Source organism: Thermobia domestica, chromosome 8, assembly GCF_964235325.1.
Source record: "Thermobia domestica chromosome 8, izTheDome1.hap1.1, whole genome shotgun sequence".
Taxonomy (NCBI): Eukaryota; Metazoa; Arthropoda; class Insecta; order Zygentoma; family Lepismatidae; genus Thermobia; species Thermobia domestica.
The window spans coordinates 262515428-262533752 of record NC_137461.1 but is presented as its reverse complement, the minus strand read 5'-3'; the positions used below and the strand labels follow the sequence as shown (position 1 = coordinate 262533752).

Genomic DNA, 18325 nt, shown 5'->3' with positions numbered 1-18325 from the left:
GGGTGTCGGAAGTGTTAAGGATCGTCAGCAGCACAGTCTCTCGTACTCGGACAAACGCATGCTGCGATGTATTTCGTCACGGTATGTTTCACGTTTTCTTCACAAATAAGTGTGAAAGAAAACATTGCAACATACATTTGCCCGAGTACGAGAGACCGTGCTACTGACGATCCTTAACATTTCCGACATCCCGCCAAAGGATTCCGTGTTCATTGCTGTTAAGGCTTATTGCTTGCCTACTTTGGACCAATCATAAAGTCAGAGTATATCTCAAAATTCGGTAGATGGCATGTCTGGGAATTTCACCCTGCAAGGAATACTCTGTATATCCATTGAACATTAATGAAATATGCATTTTTTGGATTGTGCATGCATAACTTCCTTTATGCTGATAAGAACGACCATCTATAGATACTCAAATTCGAACTAGGGCCTCTTGAAATTTGATTTTTTTTCGATTTTATACAGCCCTAGCTCTGAAATTATGCTCTTTTCTCCACAGGTCGATATGAACTTTTTCGCTTATTTTGATGTAAGGAATTACCTCTTACATTTTGTCGGTATAGTTCATTAACACCCTATATATATATATATATATATATATATATATATATATATATATATATATATATATATATATATGTGTGTGTGTGTGTGTGTGTGCTTGTAGAAAGATATATATATTGGAACATGCTTCCGTAAATAATTTATTTTTTTTTCCCTAGAATATACAATCAGCGATGAAAAATCGTAACATCTGCGAATTCTATCCAACTGACTCATTTATAGAAGGGATCGAGGAGGAGCAGGCAGTGTTGGACATGGAAAGTAAGTGATTTTCTTTTGTTTAACAACAGGGTTTCAACCATATATTCTATTCGTCAGAAAACAACGAATTGTACAAATGGAAATTAAAAGCTTTTATCCCCTGTTTCACATTGAAAAGACATATTTTGAATTTTATTTATTTCTTATTTCTTTCTCTGGAAAGTATCGAGAAGAAATATTTTGCCGTAGGAACATTCAAAATGACAGTAAATCAATTTGCCCTACAGAATTCACATATGTTTGATAGAGCAGAATTAAATATCCTGTAATAATGTTGGGTTTATTCGTTACTTTGTGCTGTTTGGAACAAACGGATAAGTGTTTGTTTGAGGACTAATGTATTCTCGCGCATTGTTCACAATCTGTTCTCAACGTTCAGGTAGTTGCTGGATGTCTGTACGAAAATCTCCGTGGCTTGGATGCATAGAAGTAATTAATGAAACTTTGCAGCTGCTCATTTTTAGAGGATGTTACGGAGTTCATGCGACATTGAACGAAAACATCGAAATCTGAAGGAGCCATATCTGAGGAATACATTGGATGAGGAAGTACCAGTACCTCCCATTGAATCTGTTGAATGGCCGCCAGATGTGGTCTAGTGTTATCTATGTGGATGATGATACCATGGCGCCTTCTTTCTTGTACTACATAAACTCGTTGGAGTTGATCACAGTATACAACATTAATGGAACGATTACAGGGCAAGAATCCACTCTCGAAGATCCTATCCATGTCCCACCAAACACATAACATCCATGTCTTCTTGGAATGCAAATCCTGTTTGGGACGTCCAATATAGAATATGCGTTCCAGTAGAGAATATGGCAGTCACGTATTACGGGAGTTTTCCTCCTTCCCCATTGCCTCCCCCTATTTACACGAACATAAGTATGTTCAATCTGTTTATTTTCAATACATGTTGGTACCTCTATTTAGCAAGTACCTCAAATACCGATTAAATCCTACTTATTCAGCGGTAGAAGTAAGTCCAGCAGTACTAAGTTACTCACAAACTGGCATTGTGACTAGATCAGACAATTACTCACAAAACCTTATCCAGCGGTCACCTTTAAGGGAAGATGCCGGTGTTTGCTCGTTAAATCTTTTCTTCCCCAATTACAATAAAATTGTCGTGCAGGAGAACATTTTTTCTACTCATTGTATCCTCGTCGCCAAAAGTGCCTTTACATCGCCGTGACGGGTATGTGACACCGCAGTACTCTAAGGAAGGGATGGTTGCATAAGAAATTTTGATTAATTTTGAAGAGTTTTTATTTTGACTAGGGAAATAACGTAGGTATAGGGAGTAAGGGCATAGATTTAAAGCATCAGTGCACTGTCATCTCTGAAAAGATTTGTATTCTCAGTTTTTCAAATTATTGTCTTATATGTTAAGTTAAAAACTGCTAACAACTGCTACTAGCGCTTTTGACTCTTCAGGAATTTACTACGACATGTTCGGGCTTGAATTATTTCATTCGCCTCACTGTAATTATTTGTGAATGGAAACTGATTACGCTGAACATGAATATGTTTCGTTGTCGTAAAGCAAGGGCCGTAATAAATGTAGATCAGGTTCTTATTATTATATAAAACACATAAGTATTTATTCCGTGTATAGAATAATATAATACAGTAACTAAGCAACATCATAATCACTAACGCCCGCAGGATTTTTTCTAACGGGGGGGGGGGAGACCGATATAGAGTTTTTCGTTTTATTCCCTATATATATTACGTTAACAGTCATAACACTGATAACGTATATCGTCTTTCGCCGCTGTAGGCTATTAGTCAGAACACTGATCTCCAGATATGTCGAAAGAAAAAACTAATTGATATGAACAGTGATGTGATTAATTTTACTGCGCCCTGGATCGATCTACCTTCGATTTACTCATACTCCCCCAGGCCCCCTGTCCCAGGTATTTCAGCTGCTGCGTTATATATACGGTTCCATGTCAAAAGGGCCTGACAAAAGGGAAAAGACCGAAAGGCCAGAGTCAATATGGCCCGCAACAAAAGGACCCGAGTCAAAACGGCCCTGCTTCAAACGGACCCGGGTTGAAAGAGGCCCCGCTACAAAGGGGCCCGAGTCAAAATGGCCCATGTGAAAAGGACCCAGGTCGAAACGTCTCCGCAACAAAAGGGCCCAAGTCAAAAGGGCCCGAGTCAAAATGGACCATGTTTTAAAAAAGCCAGACCACAATGACTCCGCAACAAAAGTGCTCGAGTCAAAAGGTTTCCGAAACAAAAGGTCAGGAGTCAAAATTGCCCGAATCAAAACGACCCTCATCAAAAGGGTCCATGACAAAAGGGCCCGAGTAAAAAGGGACTTGCTTCAAACGAGCCCGGCTGAAAAAGAGCCCTGCTACAAAAGAACCCGAGTCAAACGGCCCAGGCTAAAAGGCCTCCGCAACAAAAGGGCCCGAGTGAAAAGGGGCCGAATCAAAACGGCCCTCATAAAAAGAGCCCGGGTCAAAAGAGATCCACGACAAAATAACCCGAGTCAAAAGGCCCCGGGTCAAAAAGGGGCATCGCTCCAAAATGGCCCGAGTCAAACGGCTCGGCGTCAAAAGGGCCCTGTTCAAAAGGTCTCCGCAAAAATGGGCACGAGTCAAAACGCCTTTCATTAAAAGGACCCGAGTCAAAAGGGTCCCACGACAAAAGGGTTTGAGTCCCAAGCGACCTGCGTCAAACGGGCCCGGTTCAAAAGGTCTCCGCAACAAAAGGACCCGAGTCAAAAAGGGCCGAAACGAAACGCCCCTCATGAAAATGGCCAGGATAAAAAGAGTCCCGCTACAAAAGAGCCCGAGTCAAAACTTTCCCACGTCAAATGGGCCCGGGTCAAAAGATCTCCACAAGAAAAGAGCAGAAGTCAAAAGTGGCCTCTCTACAAAGGGCACGAGTCGAAAGGGACCCGCGAAAAAAGGGCTTGGGACAAACTTCTCCGCAAGAAAAGGGTAGGAGTCAAAAGGGCAAGAATCAAAAGCTCCGCGTCAAAAGGGTCCCACGACAAAAGAGCCCGAGTCAAAAGAGACCTGCCTCGAATGAACCCGTGTCAAAAGGTGCCGCGTACAAGAGGGCCCGAGTCAAAATGGCCCGAGTCAAAAAGACCCGAATCAAAACGCCTTTCATTTAAAGAGCCCGTGTCAAAAGGGTCCCACGACAAAATGACCCGAGTCAGAATGCCCCGCGTCAAACGGACCCGAATCAAAACACCCCTCATCAATAGGGCCCGAGTCAAAGGTTCCCAGTACAAAGGGGCTCGAGTCGCAAGGGCTCTGCGTCGAACGGGCCCGAGTGAAAAAAACCCCGCTACAAAAGGACCCGAGTCAAATGGCCCCCTATCAAAAGGGCCTGGGTCAAAAGATCTACGCAACAAAAGGACCCGAGTCAAAAGGGGCCGAATCAAAACGCTCCTCATGAAAAGGGCCTGGGTCAAAAGAGTACCACGACTAAAGGATCCGAGTTAAAAGGGCCCTGCGTCAAACGGGTCCGAGTCAAAAGGGGGCCCGCTACAAAATGCCCGAGTCAAAACAGCCCCGCGTCGAAAGGGCCTAGGTTAAAAGGTCTCCGCGACAAAATGGCTCTGCGTTAAAAGGGCCCGGGTTAAAAAGGATCTGCAACAAAAGGAGCCGAGTTATAAGGACGCTGCGTCAAAAGGGTCCGGATACAAAGGGTTCTGCGACAAAAGGGAAAGAGTCAACAAGAAACTTCGTCAAACGGGCCCTGATCAAAAGGAGCACCATTACAATAGGGCACGGGTCAAAACGGCCAGGCGTCAACTGGGTGCGAGTCAAAAGGGCCCTGCGTCAAAAAGGCACAAGTCAGAAAGACCCCGCGTCCAAAGGGCCCGGTAAATACGGTTCCACGTGTAAAAAGCTTGAGATCAAAGCAAGAGTGGAGATCAATCATGCAAAAGAGGATTGTGTCCCCTTAGTAAGTTGAAGTGTTTATGCAAATGAAGGAAATATATCTGTGGTTATTAATAACAAATAGGAAATTTGAATGATAATATTAGTTTTGTTTGCTTGTTGATTGTTTTGGAACAATCGCTATCGCTTAAGTCGTTCTTCATGAAAGGTTGCTTGCACTCCCGTCATAGGCGGACTGGGTGTATTAGGGCCTAGGCCGCGGTTACTGTGGAGGGAGCTCAGACTATAACACCAATTTCTAAAATAACGTACAATCAGTGGCGCAACGAGCTATGAACTCGGGGGCCCATGCCCTCTCCGAAGCAAACCTGATCCATCTTATACAGCAGCGTTGCAGACAAATTTTGGTGAAATTTCAAAATAGATCAAAGCATAAATGAATATTGAATTAAGTCAAAGCACTGTACGAAAGGAGAAATACCCAGTGAAAACCCCTACATTAATTTCTTAGAGTAATAAACGTTAGTAAAGAGTGCCTCATTTTATGCAAAAATAAAGGTGTTCAAAATATTTATTATAGCGCAAATTTTAAAACTTGTAACCGTTAATAATAGGGAATTTGTGAATTGGAATTTTCATTTTAAGGTTTTTTAGCATGTTAATAATAAGGATAACTAAATTGCTTGTAATGAGGAGAATTCAAAATTTCAATTTTGTCCACATCAAATGGTGCAGCACGTCGTTTGCAGACTACTGTACTGGATATAATTGGCCCCTCCCGAAATAAAATCCTGGTTGCGCCACTGCGTACAATCAACATCTGCGATGAGCCATCGCGTTGTGCAGTTGTAAATTGGTTGTTACTTGATAGTTTTTGCAAGCTATAATTTATCATTGGTCGGTGAAAATTTGATGACACAGCAAGCACAGAATTTCCAGAAACAAACTTTCAAGAGAATATTTTATAATTATTATTGCATTGCCACACGGGGTGTCTAAAAAGTCCCCTGACATGAATAACTCTGTTGTTATCAGAGTTACAACAAAATGTAAGAGAGGAAACCGCCTACAAATATAATGTTTTTAATAGACAGTAACTTCATTCATTTATGTTGTGGGTCCGGGTAAATGGTAACGTTGCATTTTCATGTAACATTGGGCGCATATAGATTGTACAGCCCAAACGGCTTGTCCGATTTGAAAAAATTTTTTCACTTTAGATTGAAAACATCATATTTGGAGACCGTTTCCCCGCCTATATTTTGTTGTAACTCTGATAATAAGAGAGTTACCGTATGTCACGGGACTTTTGAGACACTCTGTATAGTAGCTGAAACACTAAAAAAATAATAGCGGATAACTTTTACTATGGAATGAACAGGGCAGCTTACTAAAAATTGTAACACTAAACAACTAATAATAACTTTTGACTGTGGAATGAACACGACAGTTTTACTGAAAATGATAAACACTGCTGAACCACTAAACAACTAATACTTTTAAAAAGTTAAGATTTTTTGCAGTTCAGCTTATGAATCGCGGAGTTCCTGAATAACTTCGTTCACAGACACTAAATTTAACATGTCTCTTTCCATATTCATTAGCAAAAATATGTCCAAATGTCTTCACACAAACTAGCTCTGAGATTTGTTTACTCTAACTTTAACTTTGAGAAGCACCTTCCACATGTCACTTGTGTGCATGGTAGAGACAACGCATGTTTGTATACAATGTATAAATTATTAAAGCAACTAGACTGACGGAAATTGGTGCAAAATTTTCCCTGCACATGAAAAACAATTTTTATACAAGGTGTTTGCAGCATCATTATCACTCTTACCGTGAATCCCGTCCAAAGATGTTCCATCTTCCATAGCATGCTCAGATGCATAATCATCATCATCTTCTACGGATTCAGGGGCATCATTCTCTTCAGGATCATCAAAAACGAGAACGTTTTGTGACAGGGAAATACACGACAGAGAACTGCTGGAGCTCTTTGTATATTTTCTCCTGTTTTATATTTAGTTTTTTTTTTCGGAAGAACTCTGAAAGCTCTTGCAGATACACCATTCTTCTTGATTTCTGAAAAGTCCTTAGGTTCCAGTATTTGGAATTCTTTCGGCTGCTGAAATCTATCACTGACACATGTAACAGCTGTATTCAGAATTTTCGTTAAAGTTTTTTTATTCTGAATAAATTATTTTCACTTATATTTAAGTTCTTTTCCAGTTCATCTGCACTCCTGGCATTTTCTTTTTCTTTAAGATTCTTTTGTGCAAAAAGTCTTTTTCCATTGCTATCTCTACACCAGATTGCGCAAGCTGTTGATTTATTTTCACACAAAATATTTTTGTGTTTTCGTAAAGCATTAAACAGACATCTTTTGCCTCTATTTTCTTCTGAAGCTGCTGCTGCAAATTGTCTAGAAATCTCCAGGTAGTAAGATAGTCCAATCCGTGAGACTGCAGGTATTTTGAAACAGGCTCCGTTTCCGTAAATAAGTCCTGAAACATAGAAGTCCTCATTACAGTGTTAAATTCTGCCCATTTATTCAGCAAAATTTAGCTTAAAATTTTCATTTCGCATTAAAACCCCTGTTCTGTACATCATCACTGAGGAACAATAAAAATGAAAGAAATCTTGATGATAGACAGTCATCCTCGTCTTGGTTTCATGTTTCGTAGCGAAACTCATTAGTGTCCACTACTGCATTCAGTGCCTTGTTTCTGCTCCATCATCGTGTTGTACCAACTTGTTGAACTTTTCGTAGTCTGTCATGTCCCTCGTGGCTTGCATCAATCATTTTCTTACAAACATCCTTTCTTTTGTAGTATTCAGACAGAACATGGCACTGGTTTCAAATAAATTTGCAGCTTCAGTTATCTACTCAGTCGAATTTGTCATAACGAAATTAAGAGCATAAGCCATGCATTGGGTGTAAATGATTTCAGGATTATCCTTCTCCAGTAATGCTTTAACTCCTTAATAGCATCCACTGAAGTTAGCAGCTCCATCAAAAAAGCAACTTACAATATCATCACAAGCATCAAAACATTTTTGTCACAAAGTACTCTTTTGATTTCATTATAAGTTACTTGTCTTGTAGTGTCATTGTTTACCACTGGCGTCTCTGGCATATACAATTTGGGGAGGACATCAAAGAAAGTTATTTAAATGGTACTATCTAGCCCAACCTGTTTATTATCTTTAATTCCATTTGTTACATTTCTGCTTACCTTCACGGACCCCGTGAGGCATATGAAGAACTCTGTTACACAGCCTGTGACAAATAAATATAATTATTATCATTTATATGTTATTCTGCCGTTAGTAAATAAATTAAATTAGAACAAAATATTGAATAATTTGTACTTCAAAATATTGGGCGTCCCCATCGTCCCCCTGCCAGAGACGCCCAAGCTGTTTGCGACAACTACTAACAGCCGCTCAAATACTTGACCGTTTATAACGCAGAGAATTACTATAGCCAGCTGATTAAGCCCTGAAACATCTTGGATAGAATCAACCATTATGTTGAAATGCCCGCTTTCTTGGCGTCTTCCACTGTTTTCTCCTGTTATTTTGTAAACTTTTTGATAGAAAATAAATTTTTAAAAATGCGTTGTTTTCCCATTTTTGAATTATCAAATATAGACCTACAAGGTGTATTAACATCCATAAAGAACCAACCAGCCTGTGGTTAAATATGAACCCAGCTACAAACCAGGCACCAGTCTTCAACCTTGAAAGGGATGCAACTACCCTACATTATGAAAAAAGGTTCCAGGTCCCAACAACTCAACATGATGAAAAACATGCCTAGGACCGCAACTGCTCAATGAAATGAAAGAAGGGCCCCAACTGCCCAATATAATGAATAAAGGGCCCAGGGCTCCAACTTCTCAATGTAATGAAAGAAGGACCCAACTGTCCAATATATTGAAAGAAGGGCCCAAGGTCCCAGGTACAAACTAAATCACAGTTTCTGATAATAAAAGACCATAGTGAAAGATGGACCTAGCCACAAATCTAGTAACGAAAGGACCCTATTAAAAAAGATAACTTACTGATTGATGGAAGGGTGGAAGAGGAGTGTGTGTTGGTAGCATAATAACACTGAGCTACCGAATTATTTAGCTCTCTTTTGTTTTAGCTTTTCTTTCTCTTTCTTTCTTTATTCTTTCATTGTTTTCTTAGAGGGCCTAGGCCGCGATTGCGACCTAAGGGCCCTGGCCAGTCCGCCCCTAACTACCGTCTTTCTGAGTTTGTATTCTCGCGACATAGCTCAATCAAACTTTATCTATTGCTGACTTTTCCCTTACTTCTAGAATTCCATTTCTACTCCTGGATCAAAGTATAAAAATACATATTAGTATGAAAAATATTCTGTGGAAAACATTAGATTAATTTTGCTGTGAGAAGACATGTGGATCTGTATACAGGGTTACTGAAAAGTATTGGGACAGAACAATAATAACGACATAATTGATTTAGTGCACATCATGGCAGCCATCTTGAATTCCGAATATTGTATACCACACAATATTTTTAAATAGAAAGAGGTATGTGTTGAGTTTTGATTTAGAGTTTAACGTCCCGTTCAACAGCGATGTTATATGAAAAGAGGTATGTGTGTCACATAAATTGATGCTAGAATCTTCGTACAAACTACATTCATCGTCCGTTTCAAAAGCATCGGAGTCTACATTATTTATTATTTCCATAATTTCTCCGGACGAAAATACGCCACTATCATAAGAACCACGACTTGTCGCGGTGGTATTCATTAGGGATGGCCTTTTTAAAAAATCTGATTTTCGGAAATTTCATTTCTCGTTTTTTCGTTCGTTTTTCGAAAAAAAAATGTCTTTTGTTTTTCGGAAATTTTTTCGTCTTTCATTTTTCGAAAAAAATTGTTTTCCGTTTTTTCGAAAGATTTTTCGTTTTTCGAAAAAAATCGTTTTTCGTTTTTTCGAAAAGATTTTTTTCGAAAAATTCGTTTTCCCTTTTTTGATGATTTTTCGTTTCTCGAAAAGTTTTCGGAATTCGTGGAATGATAGTGTGGGAGGAAATGGGAGTACCCCGGGAAAATACACGGACACGATGTTGTCTGCCACGAACTTACTTGGTCTGGGATCAAATGCACAAGAGGTAAGCGTTCTAACACTGAGCTACCGTGCTCCTTGGATTTGGATCTAATGAAAGGTTGAATTGATTTTGAGTTTAACGTCCCGTTCAGCAGCGAGGCTATATGAGACGTGGACCTACTGATTAACGTGGACGTTCACCTCTGGTGCTTGGGGTCCCGGGTTCGATCCCAGCCTCCGCCAAGTGAACTTTGTGGTGGACAAACACCGTGCTCGTGGGTTTTCTCGGGGTTCTCCCGTTTTCTCCCACTTTCTTCATTCCACCATTTTCATTCATCTCTCATCATCACCGTCTCCTTTAGCCTAACCGGCATAACCGTGGGACGTAAAACTCAAACATTTCATTTCATTTCATTGATTAACGTGGTATCCGAACCACATGAGCTCCCGCCGGGAATCGAACGCGGGTCTAACACGGCAAAGGCGCGTACGCTAACCGCTAAGCCACGGAGGAGCTCGATCTAATGAAAGGATAGTGTGTAGTGCTACTATTGACGAAACTCATCCAATCACGACCAAAATTAGTATGGTTATGGACTGCAATGTATTTAGTACACATGTTAAATATTATGGTGTTTGGGACTTTGGTTCCCGAGTTATTGCTAATCAAATTTGTGTTTTAAGTTAGTGATATCAAGAAATTTCACCAAGTCGCATTTGATTAAACGCAAATGATCTTGACTAAAGTTGGTAGGATCGTAAATATTGACAAGCTTGGTATGCATGGAAGCTCATATAAAATATTATGATGTGCAGACTTTTTGTTCCTGAGTTATTAGCTATCAATGTTAGGTTTGGAATCAGTGAAATCAAGAAATTTCATTAAAGCGCGAAAGATGGAACTCATCCAATTTTTACCAAACTTGGTAAGGTGGTTGATCTTGACGAGCTTAGTAACTATAAAGGTAACCAAGAAAGATCTGTCGCTTTTTCACCCAACACCTTCAAACATCGATATTTAACCTAAGACATACCTGGAAGATCAAAAATAGTCTCCTTCTGCCAACGTTTTGGAAGGCCATGTATTCCATCGCGGTAGAACTTGGTGGGCCGTGAATCGAAAAAGGTATCAAGTGCATTTTGCACCTCTACTAGGGATTTCAACTAGTGTCCTCTAAGCTGATTGTCCAAGGAATGGGACAGGTGGTAATCGGACGGTGCAATGTCCGGGGAGCATGGCGGATGCAATAGTGTTTCCCATCCAAAGTGTAGAATGGTGTCCCGGGTTATCCTAGCCACGTGGGGCTTAGCTTTGTCCTGTAAGAGGAGGACCCCTTTGCGATTCAGAAGTGCTGGCTCCAGAGTCTTTTTTTTTTTTTTTTTTTTTTTTGAACACGGCTCAACTGTTGACAGTACAGAGTTGCATTGATGCTCTGACTAGCCTGTAGCAGTATTTTTTCTCAAAATACTGTTCAGAAAATTTGGACTTGAACTTAGTTAAATGAATAAATTTCATTAAAACGCGTTAATCTCATCCGATATTGGCCAAAGTTGATATGGTCATAGACTTTAACAAGTCTAGTACGTGTGCGAGCTCAGCATGAAATATTGTGATCCACAGACCCTTGGTTCTCGGTTCTTGAGGGATATAAATTAGAAATAATAATTCACAAAGGTAAACAGTGTAAAATTTATATTTTACAGAATATTAAAAAATAATTATTTACTAGTGATTATTAATGTGTCATCGACAATATGGCATTACTGCTGAATCGCCGGATCAATTTGAAAATCGAAAAACTGGAACAAAATATACTGCATTCGGTTATATTTGGTTGGATTACATTAAGTTACGTTAGATTATGTTATTAGGTGCGTAGGTTTACTATACGGATCCATAGTATAAGTAGGAGTAGCAGTAGTAGTAGGAGGAGGAGTAGGAGTAGGGGTAGTGATAGTAGTAGGAACGGATTAGAAGCCCCACAGGGGTTTGTTGGTTTCTGTTCTCGACATGAAATGGGAAAATTAAAGATTTGCTCAAATTTATCTATACATTTTACAATCTATGGATTCGTATAGTAAAACAAGTGTACCTCTCCGCGAAATAGTCCATCCGTCTCCACATACAGTGCCGCTTACAACATCAAAAACAACCAGCAAATGCAATCACTATCTGAGCTTTTGCTATTCCCCTTACCTGACTTTCAATCACTCTTCCTCATAAACTTAAATAAATTCTCCAATTGACCCGGTAAATTTCCTAAAATTAGTCCGGCGATACAGCAATTAGCCCGACATTATATTTTATAATTTAAAAAAAGACTAATAAATTACCAAATAGAAGGATGCTGTATAAACTGATCGTGATAGTATCAGGCAACTCTGTAATAAATTGACTTTTAACAATTGATTGTAACAAAATATGAAACATGAAGTGATTATATGTACTGATACTAAAGACTTCTCACTAAGATCCCCCATTCATTTATCTTATTTTCTATAACTAATTAAGTCAGTATCAAAAACAATTTGATTGCTTTCAAAAATAGGCAATTTAATACTAACAAAATACTATTGAATGGTTTATTTGTTCTAAAGATGTTTTATATACGGTAAGACAAAGAACTAAGTATCTGACTATAATAATCTCATCAAACGAGAATTCAAATTTTAAATAGGTGGGTCTTCGTTTTCGTATTAGTTTTTACTGCTACTAACTTCAGTAGAAGAATACTACTAAGATGAAATATTTTTTATTTGGTTGTTTGTTGAAGTTCAGCGTCCCTTTTCAGAATCGAGCAAGACTATACAAGACTTGGACCTACATTATAAAGTGGAATCCGAACCACCATAACACGTTCAATGTTTTCCCACTCGGGACCCTGTGCATCAAAGGAATACGCGCTAGCCACTAGACCAGTTGCAGGGCTTGAAATCTTTTCTTGGAATTATAAAATTATATATTGAAAAGAAACGTTTGTCGCTTCCTAGTACTTCTCTCGTTCTATGAGAAAGAAAGATTGTAACCAGAGATATAGTAAGTATTTATCACTTTCGGTTGCATTAAACTTAGAGATGGAAACTACCATTGTGGCATAGAATCCATATCAAAAACTGCTTCCGGTTATCGCCTTTTCTTTACTATGAAATCGGAAATGGTAGTTTCTCACTATTTCCGGTTTACATAGAGGGATAGCGATCGATATGACAATCTTCGAATCCTGGATTCATATATATAAACATATCTCATTATCTCTTATTAGTTTTGCTCTATGGTGATCACTATTGAAATTAGAAGTAGTAGTAAATTTCTACCACAGGATAAAACTTGGACATAGTCTATTGCGAAGGTACTGAATTCATGCTTCTCGCTTGCTCTATGATGATCAATACTGAAACCGGGAGTTGTGATCAGGGGCGGATCTAGGACGGACTTCTGGGGGGGGGTTGTAATACTGCTACTTAGAGCTATTTTTACGAGCTCCAACTCTGGGATGGGTTTTATTTATATATAAAATAGGAGTGTTCTCTTCTGGGCGGCGATCGACCCCTGGATCCCCCCTGATTGTGATACATTTTTTCCTGTTTTTGTAGAGAAACAAATGAGATTCGTTTCACAGTGTAAAACTGAGGCAGACTTGCAATCCATGCGAATTGAATATTCAAAACTTCAGTACAACAAGTAGCACAACTAAAACTCTTGGTTGGAATAGGTTAATAAAATCAAAGATAGAATCTGTTCCTCGGATGCTGAATCCATATCAAAAAGCCATTATTAGCTATCACTTATCGTTTTTGTTCTATGGCGATAAAGATTGAAAGCAGGAATGGCTAATTTGAACCACTTCCGGCTTGAATAGAGGGTTAAGGGAGGAGACGGAATCTATTTTTAGGACGCTGAATCGATTTCAGAGAACTTCTCGATATCTTTTATAGTTATTGTTCTAAGCATATAAGTATTGGAACCGAAAGCAGTAGTAAATATCAAGCATTTCCGTTTCAGAAGAGTGGTGCAGGTTATGAAGATATGTTCTCTTAAAACCCTGAATTGATTCCAGAAAATCCTGTCGCTATCTATTACAATTTTGTTTTATCGCGACAAGTGTTAACACCGGAAATGGTTAATTTGAACACTTTCGGTTCAAATAAAGTGTTATCGAACAAGGTGGAATCTATTCTTGGGATGCTGGATTAATTTTGAAAAATGCATCTCGATATCTCTGACCGATTTTGCTCTATGGAAATTAGTATTACCTATAAAATCAAAAATAGTAATAACCTTCAACCATTTCTGCCTTTGTGGAGTGTTGTGGATTGTAATTGTATTTCCTCTTGAGAACCTGAATCGATTGTAGATGAACCACTTGTCGCTATTTATTACCAATTTTCTTCTGTGGCGATTAATGTTGAAACTTGTAATCGTTAATTTGAACCACTTCTGGTGTGAATAGAGATCAAGGGAGAAGGTAGAGTCTATTCTTAGAACGCTTAGTCGATCGCGAAAAACCGCATCACTATTTCTTCAATCTTTTGCTTTATAAAAATCCGTATTGAATCCCTATTGAATATACTAGTAAATTCAGCCACTTTCAATTTCGATAGTATTGTGCGTTGAGATGATATATAGCTTATATACTCTTGAGACGCTGTATAGATTCGTTTTTTTTTTTTAAAAAAAAACACTTGTGGCTATCTATTACCATTTTTGTTCTATATCGATCAATGTTAAACCGAAAATGATGATTTTAAACAACTTCCGATCTGAATAGAGGATTAATGGAAAAGGTACAGCTATTTCTAGGTAGTTGAATCGATTGCCAAAATCTACATCTCGATATCTCGTAATTCAGTATTAAAACCGGAAATAATAGTAAATATAAACAATTTCTGGTTTTGATTAAATGTTGTGGATAGTTGTATGTTGTCTAAGACGCTAAATTGTTTGCAACAAATCGCTTCTCGCTATCTATTACGATTTTCGTTCTATAGCGATACAAATTGAAACCAAAAATGGTATTAGAACCACTTACGGTTTTAAATGGAGGGTTAATTTAGGAGATCGAACCTATTTTAGGGGCTCTAAATCGACCGCAAGAAACGACTTCTCAATATTTGTTACTGTTTTGCTCTGACACCTCTCGACAGACAGACGGACAAAGCCATTCTCAAGATTTTCGACACTTATGCATAGCTTAAGCTGCAAGTGTAATAAGGGCGAACATTGAATATATTCTTGGGACACTGAATTGGTTCTGGAAAATCGCGTCTTTCTATATGTTACCGTTTGTGTTCTGTGTTGATCAACAATGTAGCAGAAAGCGATAGATCTCTACCACTTCTGGATTATTAAATAAAAGTCAAATGCATTAGATGAATCTATTCGTGTTGCAAACTTACATGTATGCTTCTCGCTATTTCTTGCCGCTCTTGCTCTGATACCAGCTGACAGACGAACGGATGGATAGGCAGACAGATGAACATAGCCCTTCTATAAGACTTCCTATACGTATGCATAGTATACTATAGTTTGGAAGTACTAACAAATGAAATAAACTCAGTTTGTTTTACAAAAATTATCCGTTTTCCGTTTTTCGGTAGTTTTCGTTTTCCGGTTTTCGGAAAAATTTCGTTTTCGTTTTTTCGAAAAAAAAATCGTTTTTCGTTTCTCGAAAAAAATTTCGTATTTTCGAAAAAATTTTCGTTTTTGAAAAATTCATTTTTCGAAAAAGTATTTTTCGAAAAAATGTGGCCATCCCTAGTATTCATAGCCGAAAGCTCAACTAAAAAGATGAAGTGAAAGTGCTAAGCAAGCTACAAGAAGGATGTTGAGTTGAGTTGATTTTGAGTTTAACGTCCCGTTCAGCAACGAGGCTATATGAGACGTGGACCTACTGATTAACGTGGAATCCGAACCACATGAGCTCCCGCAAGAAGGATGTTGAAACAACGCTTCCACGCTAATGGAAAAAGGAAAACAAAAGTAGCTACAGGCTTTTGCCTTTTGAGTACTCATATCTTTTTGAGAATATATACTTGACACAGCATGCCTTTTAAATGTACGCCAGACGTGATCTGTACACATGAAGGTGAAAAATATTCGTGAAAAGTAAACAGATGAGACTAGTTATATGCTTCTGTTTTCTAACAGTCAACTTCGTGTTCAACTGCAGGAACTGACCTTGATACTACCTGACTCAACACCTTGTAACAAGAGGGCAACTATAGTTACCCATAGGTCTCTTGCAGGTACACAGCGAGCTGTGTGTTCTGTGTGTGTCTCTCTCTCTGCCCCTGGCTGTGTTTGCTTTTCATGCTTTGGGGGAAGGGGTAAGACACCCATGCACACCTTCGAACACAAAATAATCGAAAGACGACCTATGTTAATGTAGACTTCATAGTTTCAAACAGTGGCGTATACTGGTTTGAAGGCATGGGCTACCACTGACCTTGCATATTATTATTAATAAAAATGGTAATAATAATAAAAGTAATATAATAATAATAATAATAATAATAATAATAATAATAATAATAATAATAATAATAATCACAATATGCATAACAATGAACAAAAAGTGATTGATGTGTTTTGTTTAGTGATGAGCAAATGCAAGGTCTTGATCTGAGCTCCTCTGTGGCTAAGCGGTTAGCGTACGCGCCTTTGGCGTGGGAGACCCGGGTTCGATTCCCGGCGGGAGCTCATGTGGTTCGGATTCCACGTTAATCAGTAGGTCCACGTCTCATATAGCCTCGCTGCTGAAAGGGACGCTAAACTAAAATCAACTCAACTCAACTCAACGCAAGGTCTTGGTCTTGGTCTTGCACATCGAGCCTTGGTCTTAGTCTTGCACATCGAGTCTTGGTCTTGGTCTTGCACTGGAACCCTTGGTCTTGGTCTTGGTCTTGCATGCAAGAGTCTTGCAAGTCTTGCATTTAAGAGTTGAGTTGAGTTAATTTTAGTTTAGCGTCCCTTTTAGCAGCGAGGCTATATGAGACGTGGACCTACTGATTAACGTGGAATCCGAACCACATGAGCTCCCGCCGGGAATCGAACCCGGGCCTCCCACGCCAAAGGCGCGTACGCTAACCGCTTAGCCACGGAGGAGCTCTTTGCATTTAAGAAATCTCAAGCTTTTCATAGGTAAATTTTACTATGGATATAAGGGATAATAAACTCTACAAAGCACCAGTAGTAACGGAAATACAATGTATGTTTCTAAATGTAATATAATTTAACGTCGTGTAAGTATGATAGCGTACAACATAGGTTATGACCTTTATTTTTTTTAATGGGTGCCCACGCTTCACTACTTATAAGATATGCCTAAATCACAGGGTTTCGTAATCTGTTTATATATATATTTTTTAACAGATCCAACATTCCACTGGTTCCCAAACTGAGGAGGCTACCCCTGTTTCGCATGAAAGAAAATCAGACGGCACAGATTATTGAAATACCATGAATTGCAAAATTATTTTTACACTCTAAAGGCGTCAGATTTTTCTTTCCAACCACGATTAGCTAATTCTTGTATTAAACAAACTTCCAATTAAATATTGAATTTTTGTTTTACTGATTCCAATATGTACTCCATGGGGCAGAGGGGGCCGCGGTGGCTCAGTGGTAGAGCGTTCACCTCTGGTGCTTGAGGTGCCGGGTTCGATCCCAGCCCCCGCCAAGTGAACTTTGTGGTGGACAAACACCGTGTGCGTGGGTTTTCTCGGGGTTCTCCCGTTTCCTCCCACTTTCTTCATTCCACCATTTCATTCATCACTCATTATCACCGTCTCCTTTAGCCTAACCGGCATAACCGTGGGACGTAAAACTCAAAGATTTCATTTCATTTCCATGGGGCAGAGACATTCACATTACGCAAAAGCGATGAAAAAATTGCAGACTTTCGAAACATGGGCATGGAGAAAAAAGGAGAGAATTAGCCGTGTTGAACGAAAACGAATGTGTTAGAAATATTAGCAGTAGGAGAAAAAAAGAAGAATTTTAGATATTGTTAAGAGGGGGAAAGGGAACTGTTTAATATATTGGCTGACGAGGAACTGTATTACAAGGGACGTGCTAGAGAGTATTGTGGAAGGAAAAAGAGGAAGGGAGCGAAGCAGACTAGTTGAAGGAAGGTATTGAAACAGAAAATTGCCACGTCAAGACGAAGAGACCAGCTGAGGACCACCGAACGTCAAACCTTGTCTGTTGAAGCAAATAACATGCCAATAATAGCAGAATAGCTATTATGATGATGATATGTTTAGCAATATTGACAAAAAAAAAAAAAAAGAGGGAAAGAAAATTAAAATAATAATTATTATAATCAAACCTCTTAATATTTTAGAATAATTTGAGGGAAAACTGAAAACGACTCAACTGTCTATGTCTTTTGTGTAGACTCAATTTATATAAATACTGTTGACCTGTATTAGAAATACAAAATAAGGGCATCAAACTCCAAGTTATTTGAAGTCTCACTTGTGAATATGGATTACTAGCATCAAGTATCTACTTTGTTGGGTTAAACT

The 18325-nt window shown here is 38.8% G+C and overlaps 1 protein-coding gene across 12 annotated transcripts in view; it reads left to right on the top strand.

Moving 5' to 3' along the window:
- The window catches only part of LOC145693591 (uncharacterized), a 506014-nt gene that overhangs the window by 306113 nt on the left and 181576 nt on the right, over nt 1-18325 (top strand). For all 12 annotated transcript variants that reach the window (XM_081769709.1, XM_081769703.1, XM_081769706.1 and 9 more), the window contains one exon: nt 726-828. In XM_081769709.1, the coding sequence (XP_081625835.1) occupies nt 726-828 (103 nt within the window). The remainder of the gene's footprint in view (nt 1-725; nt 829-18325) is intronic.